The 14,162-nt window shown below is 38.4% G+C and overlaps 1 protein-coding gene across 1 annotated transcript in view; it reads left to right on the forward strand.

Annotated features, from left to right (window-relative positions):
* The first annotated feature begins 3,033 nt into the window (after positions 1–3,033).
* DDX10 (DEAD-box helicase 10) overlaps positions 3,034–14,162 on the forward strand; it is a 350,279-nt gene continuing 339,150 nt past the window's right edge. The window contains 1 exon segment of the mRNA XM_037841350.1: positions 3,034–3,326. Within this exon segment, the coding sequence (XP_037697278.1) occupies positions 3,141–3,326 (186 nt within the window). The 5' untranslated portion in view covers positions 3,034–3,140.

Raw genomic sequence — 14,162 nt, forward strand, 5'->3', positions numbered from 1 at the left:
ATAATATAACCTGTCTAAAGTTTGAAATACTATAGTTTTGAGTTGAAATTTGTGGGCATGTATTATAGCAAATAATCTCTCCCCAAGAGAAAAAATTACTTTTCTTGTCCATAGATTGATAACTGGGAAACTGAAATCTGGTTAGTAATAATAATAATACTAGTAATAAAATTGTTAATAATATTTTGAAGGTCAGAGATATGACATTGCCACAATTTATGGACATGAAAAACATAATGGACTTTGACAGGAAGATTCTCAAAAAATGATTCTAGGGCATTTCATATCTCATCTTGTGCACTCTTTAAACATAATGGTGAAAAATATAACAAAAATCTTTTTGACACTGTTGAATTTCTTCAGTCATCAAAGAATTATACAACTGTCTTTTAGTTCATTGTAACACTGGAGGGTATTGAAACATCTGTTTAACTTAATTTTGAAATCATCATAAAATACACATGAGAAAGTCCAATGGAGGCATCCTTTCACTAATACTCAACTAGAGGGAGTTAGCAATGCTCTTTGACAAATTATTGATATTATTAAAGATAAAGTGTCTAGATAAAAACTAGACTGTTAGGTAAGGGCATACTTTTGAAAGCAGCTACTTTAAAATGTATTTGCTCAGTAATAATATGGCATGTTTTTTTCATGAGGACTTTTTATATTTTTAAGCATTTTAATTGAAAAATAAAACATACATAAAGAAAATACATAAAACAAATGTACAGTCTAATGAAGTATTATTAAACAATCTTGTACTCAATACCTGGGTGAAGAAATAGAACTGTGCCCTCCATCCCTATCATTCTTTGAGCACTTCTTTAATTTCTGGTATTCCAGGTTCATCGTTTACTTTCTCTGACCCAGTCCTGGAATTAGCTATTTCTCCAAAGAGCCCTGGTTCATTTTATTGGAAAATAGTATTTAGAAGCCAGGCTCTGTGTGATAGCTATGCTCATTTCTACTAGGGTATCTTGCTTCTATGCCTTCTCAAACGAGAGAATCTTTTTAAAGAAAGTTTTAAAGTACTGAAAGAACATAATGGCCTTTTCTGGGTTTTAGAGACACATGTAATTGGAGGAATTATGATGGTGATCTTCTGCAACCATGTAAAAATTTACAATAGAAACTAACTGATGAATAGTATTGAATAGGATATCAATGTATGAGGAATAATATTACATTTCCCCTAATTTTTTTAAATCATATTTTTAATTGTAGAATATAATATATATATATATATATACATAGAAGTGATAACTTTCCAAGTGCAATTTAAGAAGTAGTTAGCAAATTTCAAAGAATGTTATGGGTTTTGTTTCCACAGTTTCAGTTATTTCCTTATTGTGATATATAACATACATACAAAAAGATAACATCTTTCAAAGTATGATTTAAAATTTAGTTATATAGGAAATTTCCAAAAAGGTTATGATTTGCAGCACCATAGTTTCTGTTATTTCCTTATTGTGAAATATAACACATATACAAAAAGGTGATAACTTTCAAATTACAATTTAACATGTAACTATAGAACAGATTTCAAAGGATGCTATGGGTTACAGTTCCACCATTTCAATTCTTTCCTTCTAGATATTCTAATACCCTAGCAACTAAGAAAAAGAAAATTACAGAGAGATTCAGTATTCATAATCTTTTGTTAAATTCCATCTTGTCTATTGCTACCCCTTCCTTTAGTTTAATCACTTTGCCAAACTTCAGGGATGTCTAGGCAGTGACCACCCTAACTTGTTCATGTTGAAAAGGGGTGTCAACTTTATGAACAAAAGGGTCACATCTGGTTGATGTTTTTGAAGAGGCTATTGCCTCTGGGTTTTGGGACTTAGCTGTCATAGGAGTTGTCTGAAAGATTTAAGTTTCTGAAGAATAAACTTAGTGAGTGAAACTTTATTCATAGAGTCTCAGATAGGGATCCCAGTATTCTTTAGGGTTTTCTGGACTACTGTTGATTTGGGCTTACCATACTGTGGTCATTTGGCTTATCTAGGTGAAGCTTGCATAGGAGTAACCTCCAGGACAGCCTCTTAAGTCTATTTGAATTCTCTTAGCCACTGAAACCTTGTTTTGTTGCCTTTCTTTTCCCCCTTTTGGTCAAAAAGACACCCCCAATCCCCTGACATCACCCCTAAATTTTAGTATGGCCCCCTACCCCACTCAACTTTTGCTTATATTTTATAATAGTAGTTCTCCGTACATGTCCAAATCCTTTTTACCTCTCAGTGGCTTTGTGAATATTGGTCGCCAGCGGAGAATGTAGTCTCAAAATTAAAATGTGTTAATATCTATTTAATATGATATTCAAATGATGAGAAGACCCAGTGTATACTAGTGGGGGCTCTGGGTAAATGTGCCAAAAACCAGTCATTAAAATACCATTCATTTAAATGGCCAATTTGCCAAATTTTTCAAAATTTATTTATTTTTAGTTACTGTTTTATCTTCATAATGGCATTTTAAAGCAAATTAAATTAGACTTTACCCTAGTTCCCTTGCTGCTGCAGCTAGTCAGAGAGGCCAGAGAAAAGGGAAAACTCAGCGAGGCATAAGAATACAGAATATTTATTTTTTCTTCCTGGGAAGTTACACTAGCAATGGATGGAAATCAATAGTCATTAACTAGCTGTTGGATCTGGCAAATCTTTCGTCTCCCTGAGCCTCAGTTTCCCCATAAGCAAAATGAATATCCCAATTTTAATTCACAGGCGCGCCCAAGAAGGCTGACACCAAAGCGAGTCTAACCAACCCTTAGATGCTAAATACTATGGCATTACCATAGTAACGGCAACCATTGCGCATGCGCCTATTTAAAGAGCCGGCGTGCACTGGGGTCGCTCAGCTCCGCCCATTTCTCACAGCGCTCCGCCTCGGTTTCCTGGAGACTGTGCTGTTCCGCCCTGCGGAATTCAAGTCGCCAATCACCGCTAGCTTTTTTCTTTTCGTCATTGGCGCGTGCCCCGGTTTCAAAAGTTCGGGGGCCGGCTTCTGGGTTTGCGCATGCGCCTGTGGACACTTTCCCCACGCTGGTTCCGCGTCTCTTTGCTGAGTGCCGGACCTCCGCCTGGCCTGAGGTGTTTCGTGTCTGGGGGCACATCTGGGCCATACACGCCGCCGCCATGGGCAAAACTGCTGGATCTCCGCGTCCGGGAGTCCGGCCTGATCCCGTGAGGAGTTTCAATCGCTGGAAGAAGAAACACAGCCATAAGCAGAACGAGAAGAAGCAGTTAAGGAAGCAGCTGAAGAAGCCCGAGTGGCAGGTCGAGCGCGAGGTTATCAGTCGTCTAATGCAGAACTACGAGAAGGTGAGGTGGGCGCGTGCTGGCTCTGAGGAGGGGGCGCGGGTGGGCGCCGCCGACGCACGCGGTGTGGGCTGGTAGCGGGACTGTATGTCATTGCGGAGATGGGCTGTAGAGGGGAAGGGGGCAGACGTGTCACTGGGGATGCAGCCTGGGGAACCTACCGTTAGTCTACCCGACTGGAGAAGGGAGTGGGGTGGGAGGTGTCACCGGGGACCCTTCGAGTGGTCTCCGGGGTGCCTTTTGATATCCAAGCCGCTCTTCCGCAGACCATATTGTTTTTGATAAAATAATGGACATGCAGTGGTACTTAAGGATAGGGAGATTGATGCTGTGGGAGTTACAGTAATATAATAATAATAGTAACAACAGTAATGGCAATAATGACACCTACATTTGTAAGCATTCACCATGTGCTTTACATAATTATCTGACCTGATCTGCGGTGAGGGTCTTACTGTCCCCGTTTTTCAGAGGAGGAAATTCAGGCTTATCCAAGAAGATAAGAAACTTCAAGATATCACACTTAGTAGGTGTGAAAATTGGAATTTAGACCCATGTCTTTCCAATTCAAAAGGCTTTGCTCTTAATCCTTATGCCATACTACATCTATTAAAATCTTCGATCCTTCTTCCTGTGCCCATCTCATTTTCTCCACTTGCTTCTCATCTTCGCTCAAACATTGGCATAGAAAAGCTGGATTACTAGTCTGTTCCTGGTACCTACCATCCCTACATTGTAGCTGATGTTCTCAGATAAGTGTCCCTGTAGTCATCACTTGGAACTCTTGATCCCCTTCCCAGCTCAGGCTCTTTGGGTCTGTCATCTCCTCTCCTTCCCTTGTCTGGCTTTCCCTACACCACTTAGCCTCTCAGAGACTGCCCCCTTCTAGTGCAGTGTAATCAGGGATTTAACACAAGGTAAATTTCTGGAATTAAAGTAATCATTTGTCATCCAGGTATGGCTTTGCTTACTTAGATCAACAGTAAGGTTAGATAAAGCTTAGAGTTTTTGTTTTGGGCTTTGGAGTTAAGATGATAGTTTTGATCCTGGCTCTTGTTCATCAGCTGAGTGACTTTGGGCAAATTACTTACTCTGCTTACTTTCTCTTGTCTTTAAAGAGTGTAATATTAGTATTGATCTTATAAGTTGTTGTGGGGAATAAAATAATTCATGGAAAACATTCTGCACAATACCTGGCACATAGTAAATATTTGATATATGTTACCTGTTATTACTACTATTGCAATATTCACAGCACATCAAAAAGCCATTGTGAAGTAAGTTACTATTAGATTTCATTTTGGACTGTTCTTCATCTGACTAGAATTGCTAAAGGGTTATAGCCTCAGCCCTTGTTTTCTCCTCACTCCATTCTCTTCCTTTGTGTAATTCCGGGGTTTATTCCTGTGGACTGATAACTCCTTGTAGTTTACCCAGAGCTCTCCTGAGCTCTTATACTTATTTCTGATTGTGCTGCATGTCTTTAACTAACTGTATCATGTAATCCTTAAATGCCACAGGTTCAAAACTGGGCTCATTATCTTTTCTTCCTACTCAACAACCCTTCCTAAACTATATTCCTATGTATTAGTTTCCTATGACTGCTGTAACAAATTACCACAAACTTGGTGTCTTAAAACAACAGAAATTTTTTCTCTCACAGTTCTGGAGCCCAGAAATACGAAATCAGTATCACTGAGCCAAAATAAAGGTGTCTACAGGGCTGCATTGCCTTTGAAGGCTCTAGGGGAAAATTTGTTCTTTGCTTCTTCCAGCTTCTGGTGGCTGCTGGAGTTCCTTGCCTTATTCTTTTTTTTTTTTTTAATTCAGTTTTATTGAAATGCATTCATACACCATATAGTCATCCATGGTATACTATCAGCTGTCCACAGTATGATCACATAGTTATGCGTTCATCACCACAATCTATCTCTGAACATTTTCCTTACATCAGAAAGAACCAGAACAAGAATAAAAAATAAAAGTGAAAAAAGAACACCCAAACCATCCCCCATCTCACCCCATTTGTCCTTTAGTTTTTATCCCCATTTTTCTACTCATCCATACACTAGCTGAAGGGGGTGTGATCCACAAGGTCTTCACAATCACACTGTCACCCCTTGTAATCTACATTATTATATAATTGTCTTCAGGAGTCCAGACTGCTGGGTTGGAGTTTGGTAGTTTCAGGTATTTACTTCTAGCTATTCCAATACATTAAAACCTAAGAGGTGTTATCTATATAGTGCATAAGAATGTCCACCACAGTGACCTCTTGACTCCATTTGAAATCTCTCAGCCACTGAAACTATTTTGTCTCATTTTGCATCCCCCTTTTGGTCAAGACGATACTCTTAGTCCCACGATGCCGGGTCCAGATTCATCCCTGGGAGTCATATTCTGCATTGCCAGGGAGATTTACACCCCTGGGAGTCGGGTCCCATGTAGGGGGGAGGGCAGTGAGTTCACTTGTCGAGGTCCTTGCTTTATTCTTACATCACTCTAATCTCTGTGTCCATGGTCACATTGTGTTCTCTTCTATGTCAGCTCTAACCCTGCCTCTCTCTAAAAGAACACTTGTGATTGCATTTAGGACTCACCCAAATAATCCAGGATTATCTCATCTCAAGAACCTTAATTTAATCGCATCTGCAGAGTCCCTTTTGTCATCTAAAGTAAAATTCTCAGGTTCCGGGGATTAGGATGTGGACATATTTAGGGGCCATTACTAACTACCACATCTGACCTCACCATCTATGTAAGCGGCCTAACTAGAAACCTAGACACTTCTTTCTTACCCAGTCTCACATCTAGTCACTCACACTGGTGATCTACCTATTCTTCTCAAATGCTTCTCCATCTGTACTGCTGTGTCTTAGTTCAGGCCCTTTCCTTTCTGGCCTGGATACTGAAGTAGCTATTGTTTACAACAGGGGTCAACAAAGTTTTTCTGTAAAGGGCCAAATAGTAAATGTTTTGGGTTTTGCTGGTCATAAGGTTGAAACTACTCAGTTCTGCATAAAAGCTGCCTTAGAAATGGGTATGGTTGTGTTCCAGTAAAACTTTAATTACTAAAACTGGTGGCTGATGGTGTTTGGCCCTTGGGCCTTAGTTTGCACATCCCTGGCCTATAGCCTTATCCCCATCTAATCTAGTCTTCATTTTTTTTTTTTGTTTTTTTTTTTTTTAATTAGAGAAGTTGTAGGTTTACAGAAAAATCATGCAGAAAAAGCAGAGTTTTCATATACTCCCCCCATTATTAACACCTTGCATTAGTGTGGTGCATTTGTTACAATTGATGAAAGAATATTATTATAGTTACCTGTGCCGGTTTGAATGTATTATGTCTCCCAGAAAAAGCCATATTCTTTGATGCAATCTTGTGGGGCAGACATAATAGTGGGGATTCAGTTGAAACATTTGGATTAGGTTGTTTGCATGGAGATGCGCTCCACCCAACTGTAGATGATAACTGATGGGATATTTCCATGGAGGCGTGGCCCCACCCATTCAGGGTGGGCCTTGATCAGTGGAGCCATATAAATGAGCTGACTCAAAGAGAAGGAACTCAGTGCAACTGTGAGTGACGTTTTGAAGAGGAGCAAGCTTGCTAGAGAGGAACATCCTGGGAGGAACCCATTTTGAAACCAGAACTTTGGAGCAGACGCCAGCCACGTGCCTTCCCAGCTAACAGAGGTTTTCCGGATGCCATTGGCCATCCTCCAGTGAAGGTACCTGAGTACTGATGTGTTACCTTGGACACTTTTTGGCCTTAAGACTGTAACTGTGTAGCCAAATAAACTCCCTTTTTATAAAAGCCAATCCATCTCTGGTGTTCTGCATTCCACAGCATTAGCAAACTAGAACATTACCCTATTAATCATAGTCCATGGTTTATTTACATTAGGGTTCCCTGTCTGTATTGTGCAGTTCTGTGTCTAGTCTATTCTTTATACTGCTGCTATGGTGATTCTGTCCAAGATGAAAAATCCAGTCATTTTACTTCTGAGTCAAATCCTTCATTGGCTCACAGTTATTTTCAGGAGAATGGTCAAACACCTGAACATGTCAACATGTTCTAGTCTAGTGAAAGAGGCAGTTATTTGAAGTCAGGCAGATCTGGTTTAAATCTCATTCAGTTCAGGTATAGCTGGCTCTGTGTCTTTAGGAAAGTTTCTCAACTTCTCTGAGTCTCAGTTTCTTCATTCAACAGGGATTAACTACCCAGAGTATTGTAAGGCTCAAATGAGGTACATGTTAGGCATTTATGAAGGAACAACTTGCAGTTTTGTGAACTGGCAGTGCTCTTTGATGCCCCTTTTCCTGGTACTTGATGTTTCCACTGCTTGTAGTGAGCTCAAACTTCTTTTTCTGAACTCCCCAGGCAGAGTAGTGGGGCTGTGCTTCCTTAGCATTTTGTGTATATCTTTATCATAGCATTTATCATGTGGCTCTGATTGACTTAAGTCCCACAAGACCACAAACCTCTTAGAGTCAGAGACCAGTGATAGACTCATATTTGCTCTCCCAGAGACTGGAGCACATTGCTTATCCTTTAGTAGGTGTTGAATTAGCATTTAGATGTTTAAGGACTAGACCTTTTCTAAATACCTTTGTTCTGGTGGGTAGCATTGGTTCATTCTTTTGGTTTCTTTTAATAATAATAATTACTAACATTTATCAAGCTTTTATAATGTTGACTTGCCATATCCTCAGACAAAGCAACCCTATGGAATTGTTCCCATCATACAAATTGAGGAACTTTTTTAGCACAACAATGTTAAATAATTTGGGCAAGGTTAAACAGCTGGTAGGTGAACAAGGAGTTCTAACTCAGGGAGTCTAGGTCCAACACCAGAGTTCTAAACCACTATACTTCACTGTTTTGCAGTATACAAATGTTTAAACCCCAATCTTTTCACTAAGTTGAAGGAGTAACCTTTTTCCCCTAAGCATTGTTCTATTTTGTTTATTTATTTTAAAGCAGTTTTATTGAGATATATTCACAAACCATAAAATCCATCCAAAGTGTGCAATCAGTGGCTTTTAGTATAATCATAGAGCTGTGCATTCATCACCACAGTCAATTTTAGTACATTTTCATTATTCCAAAAAGAAAAACTCCATACCCCTCAGAAGTCACCGCTCAATCCCCCAATTCTTCCCCAGCCCTACGTAACCACTAATTCTGTTTCTATATATTTATTTATCTTTACATTTTATATAAATGGAATCATACCATATGTAGTACTTTGCATCTGGTTCTTTCACTCAGCATAATGTTTTATTTATTTATGTATTTATTTATTTTCATTTTTATTGAGATTGCTCAGATACCATACAATTATCCAAAGATCCAAAGTGTACAATCACTTGCCCCTGGGTACCCTCATACAGCTGTGCATCCATCACACTTAATTTTTGTTCAATTTTTAGAAACTTTTCATTACTCCAGACAAGAAATAAAGTGAAAGATGAAAAAAGAAAAAAAGAAAAGGAAACTCTAATCCCTCCCATCCCTAACCAACCCCCCTCAATTGTTGACTCGTAGTATTGGTATAGTACATTTGTTACTGTTTATGAAAAAATGTTGAAATACTAACTGTAGTATATAGTTTGTAATAGGTATATAGTTCTTCCCTATATGCCCCTCTATTATTAACTTCTAATTGTATTGTCATACATTTGTTCTGGTTCATGGAAGCGATTTCTAGTATTTATACAGTTGATCATGGACATTGCCCACCATAGGATTCAGTTTTATACATTCCCATCTTTTGACCTCCAACTTTCCTTCTGCTGACATATATGACTCTGAGCTTCCCCTTTCTGCCTCATTCATACACCATTCAGCGCTGTTAGTTATTCTCACATCTTGCTACCAACATCCCTGTTCATTTCCAAACATTAAGTTTGTCCTAATTGAACATTCTGCTCAAACTAAGCAACCACTCCCCATTCTTAAGCCTCGTCCTATATCTTGGTACCTTATATTTCATGTCTATGATTTTACATATTATAATTCGTTCCTATCAGTGAGACCCTGCAATAATTGTCCTTATGTGTCTGGCTTATTTCACTCAGTATATTGCCCTCGAGGTTTTGTCATCAACCCATTTTTTTTTTTAATATGGTTTTGTTCACTAACCATACATTCCATCCCAAGTAAATAATCGACGGTTCTCTGCATGGTCATACATTTATGTGTTCACCACCTTCACTACTATCTATATAAGGGCATGTATGTTTCTTCTACAAGGCAGGAGGGAGAGTCAAAGAAGGTAGGGAGGCAAAAGAAAGAGGAAAAAAAATGAAAGCTAGGAAGCAGCAAAAGGAAAAATAACCTTAAATCAAAGTAGAATAAAGAATCAGACAATACCACCAATGTCAAGTGTCTAACGTGCCTCCCCTATCCCCCCCTCTTATCTGCATTTACCTTGGTATATCACCTTTGTTACATTAAAGGAATCATAATACAATGATTTTGTTAGTTACAGTCTCTAGTTTATGCTGATTGCATCCCTCCCCCAATGCCTCCCCATTTTTAACACATTGCAAGGTTGACATTTGCTTGTTCTCCCTCATAAAAGAACATATTTGTACATTTTATCACAATTGTTGAATACTCTAGATTTCACCAAGTTACATAGTCCCAGTCTTTATCTTTCCTTTATCTTTTCTTGTGGTGTCTCACATGCTCCCCACCTTCCTCTCTCAACCATATTCATAGTTACCTTTGTTCAGTGTACTTACATTGTTGTGCTACCATCTCCCCAAATTGCGTTCCAAACCACACACTCCTGTCTTCTATCACCCTGTAGTGCTCCCTTTAGTATTTCCTGTAGGGCAGGTGTCTTGTTCACAAAGTCTCTCATTGTCTGTTTGTCAGAAAATATTTTGAGCTCTCCCTCATATTTGAAGGACAGCTTTGCTGGATATAGGATTCTTGGTTGGTGGTTTTTCTCTTTCAGCATCTTAAATATATCACACCACTTTTTTCTTGCCTCCATGGTTTCTGCTGAGAGATCCGCACATAGTCTTATTAAGCTTCCTTTGTATGTAATGGATTGCTTTTCTCTTGCTGCTTTCAGGATTCTCTTTTTGTCTTTGACATTTGATAATCTGATTATTAAGTGTCTTGGCGTAGGCCTATTCAGATCTCTTCTGTTTGGAGTACGCTGCGCTTCTTGGATCTGTAATTTTATGTCTTTCATAAGAGATGGGAAATTTTCATTGATTATTTCCTCTATTATTGCTTCTGCCCCCTTTCCCTTCTCTTCTTCTGGGACACCAATGATACATACATTATTGTACTTTGTTTCATCCTTGAGTTCCCGGAGACGTTGCTCATATTTTTTCATTCTTTTCTCCATCTGCTCCTTTGCATGTAGGCTTTCAGGTGTTTTGTTCTCCAGTTCCTGAGTGTTTTCTTCTGCCTCTTGAGATCTGCTGTTGTATGTTTCCATTGTGTCTTTCATCTCTTGTGTTGTGCCTTTCATTTCCATAGATTCTACTAGTTGTTTTTTTGAACTTTTGATTTCTGCTGTATATATGCCCAGTGTTTCCTTTACAGCCTCTATCTCTTTTGCAATATCTTATCTAAACTTTTTGAATTGATTTAGCATTAGTTGTTTAAATTCCTGTATCTCAGTTGAAGTGTATGTTTGTTCCTTTGACTGGGCCATAACTTTGTTTTTCTTAGTGTAGGTTTTAATTTTCTGTTGTCTAGGCATGGTTTCCTTGGTTATCCAAATCAGGTTTTCCCAGACCAGAACAGGCTCAGGTCCCAGAGGGAAGAAATATTCAGTATCTGGTTTCCCTGCGGGTGTGTCTTAGAAAATTGCTCCACCCTTTGATGTCTCAGGTCACTGTGCTTTTCTGCCCAGCAGGTGATGCCTGTTAGCCTATAATTCTTGACTGGTGTGAGGAGGTATGGCCGTGTTCCCCCAGGCTCTGGGGTTTGGTTCTGAATGGAAAGGGCCCAACCCCCTTCCTCCTAGAGAAGACAGACCCCCAGGTGGAGGTTATTAGCATTTCAATGGTCTGTCTCTCTGCTTGTGCTGTCTCCACCCTTCCCAGAGTCACAGCCCTGGAAACTGAAAATGACTGGGGCTTTCTCCACTGAAAGATTTTATGCTATGTTCTCAGGCATTCCTCCCAATTCAGGTTGGTATATGATGAGTGGATGGTCTCGTTTGTCCCCCCGCAGTTATTCTGGATTATTTACTAGTTGTTTCTGTTTTTTTGCAGTTGTTCCAGGGGGCTACTTAGCTTCCACTCCTCTCTATGTCGCCATCTTGCCCCGCCTCCAATGTTTTATTTTTTAAATTATTATTTTCTTAGAGACGTTGTAGGTTTATGGAATAGTCAATAAAAAGTACCATGTTCCCATATACCCCCCGATTTTTGACATGTTGCATTAATATGGTACCTTTGTTACAATTAATGAAAAGATATTGAAAAAGTACTATTAAGTATAGTCCATAGTTTACATTAGGTGTATTTTCCCCCGTATGCAACCATATTTTTAGCACCTTATGATAGTGTCATACATTTGTTATGATTCATGAAAGAATATTCTTATACTTGTACTATTACCCCTAGTTAATAGTCTACAACAGAGTAGACTGTTACACAGTCCCATGTATTATCTTCTCACTTTAATTCTAGTAACATACATGACCCAAAACCTCCCCTTGCACCCACATTCACATAAATAGTTCAGTGCTGTTCACTGCACTCAAAATAATGTGCTACCATCACCACCATCCATTTCCGAACCTTTACAGTCAACCTAAATAGAAATTAAGCATCAGCTCCCCATCCTTAGCTATCCCTTGGTAACATATATTCTGGATTCTATCTCTATGAGTCTGCTTATTCTAATTAATTCAGATCAGTGAGATCATACAATATTTGTCCTTTTGTGTCTGGCTTATTTCATGCTGCCTGATGTCCTCAGGGTTCATCCATGTTGTAGTATGCATCAGGACTTTGGTCTTTCTTATAGCTGAATAATAATCCAGTGCATGTATATACCACATTTTGCTTATCTGTTCAGTTGATGGACACTTGGATTGCTTCCATCTTTTGGCAGTTATAAATAATGCTGCTGTGAACTTTGGTGTGAAAGTATCTGTTTGAGTCTCTGCTTTCAGTTCTTGTAGGTATATACCTAGTAATGATATTGTGGGTTATATGGCAATTCTTTACTTAGCTTCCTGAGGAACTGCCAAACTGTCTTCCATAGCGGCTGCACCGTTTTACAATCCTACCAGCAATGAGTGAATGTTTCTATTTCTCCACATCTTAATACTTGTAATTTTTTTGTTTTGTTTTGTTTTTTCAAAATCATAGCCATTCTAGTAGGTGTGAAATGATATCTCGTTGTGGTTTTGATTTGCAGTTCCCTAATAGCTAGTGATGTTGAGCATCTTTTCATGTACTATTTAGCCATTTGTATATCCTCTTTGGAGAAATGTCTATTTGAGTCTTTGTCCAATTTTTAATTGGGTTGTCTTTTTATTGTTGAGTTGTAGGATTTCTTTATATATTCTGGATATTAAACCCTTATCAGATATGTGGTTTTCAAATATTTTCTCCCTTTGCGTCTGTTGCCGTTTCACTTTCTTGACAAAGTCCTTTGATGCACAAAAGTTTTTAATTTTGATGACTGATTTTATCTCTTTACTTGTGATTGGTTTGAGTTCTTCTCTTTCTTCTAGAGTAAGTGTAAGTTGTTCATTTGTTTCTTGGAAATTGTCTGTTTCATCTAACTTGTCTAATTTCTTGGCATACAATTGTTCATAGTATCTACTTTTGATTCTTTTTATTTCTGTGGGGTCAGTTGTAATGTCCCCAACTCTCTTTTCTGATTTTATTTTCATCTCTCTTTTTTTTCTTTGTCAGTCTAGCTAAGTGTTTGTTAATTTTATTGATCTTCTCGTAGAACCAACTTTTGGTTTTGTTGATTCTCTTAATTTGTTTTTTAGTCTCAGTTTCATTTATTTCTGCTTTAATCTTTCTTTTGTTCTGCTTGCTTTGGAATCAGTTTGCTGTTCTTTTTCTAGTTCCTCCAAGTGTGCAGTTAGGTCTTTGATTTTAGGTCTTCTTTCTTAATGAAGGTGTTTAGGGCTATAAATTTCCCTCTCAGCACTGCCTTTGCTGCATCCTGTAAGTTGTAATATGTTGTGTTGTTGTTTTCATTAGTCTCAAGATATTTACTGATTTCTCTTGCAGTTTTTTCTTTGACCAACTGATTGTTTAAGAGAGTGTTATTTAACTTCCATATATCTGTGGGTTTTGCAGTACTCCACCTGTTATTAATGTTCATTCCATTATGGTCAGAGAAGATGCCTTGTATGATTTCAGTTTTTCTAAATTTAACTTGTTTTGTGACCCAGCATGTGGTCTATCCTGGAGAATGACCCATGAGCACTTGAGAAGAATGTATATCCTGCTGTTTTGGAGTGCAGTGTTCTGTATATGTCTGTTAGGTCTAGTTCATTTATCATATTATTCAAATTCTCTGTTTCCTTATTGATTTTCCGTCCAGATGGTCTATCTACTGATGAGAGTGGTATATTGATGTCTACAACTATTATTGTAGAGGTGTCTATTTCTCCCTTCAGTTTTGCAGTGTTTGCCTCATGTATTTTGGGGTACCCTGGTTAGGTGCATAAATATTTACTATTGTTATTTCTTCTTGGTGGATTGCTCCTTTTATGAAGTGGGCAATTATATCGCATCCTTTGTCTTTTATAACAGTTTTTGACTTAAAGTCTGTTTTGTCTGATACTACTATAGCTACCCCAGCTCTTTTTTGGTTACTATTTGCAT

Source organism: Choloepus didactylus, chromosome 6 (assembly GCF_015220235.1).
Source record: "Choloepus didactylus isolate mChoDid1 chromosome 6, mChoDid1.pri, whole genome shotgun sequence".
Classification (NCBI taxonomy): Eukaryota; Metazoa; Chordata; class Mammalia; order Pilosa; family Megalonychidae; genus Choloepus; species Choloepus didactylus.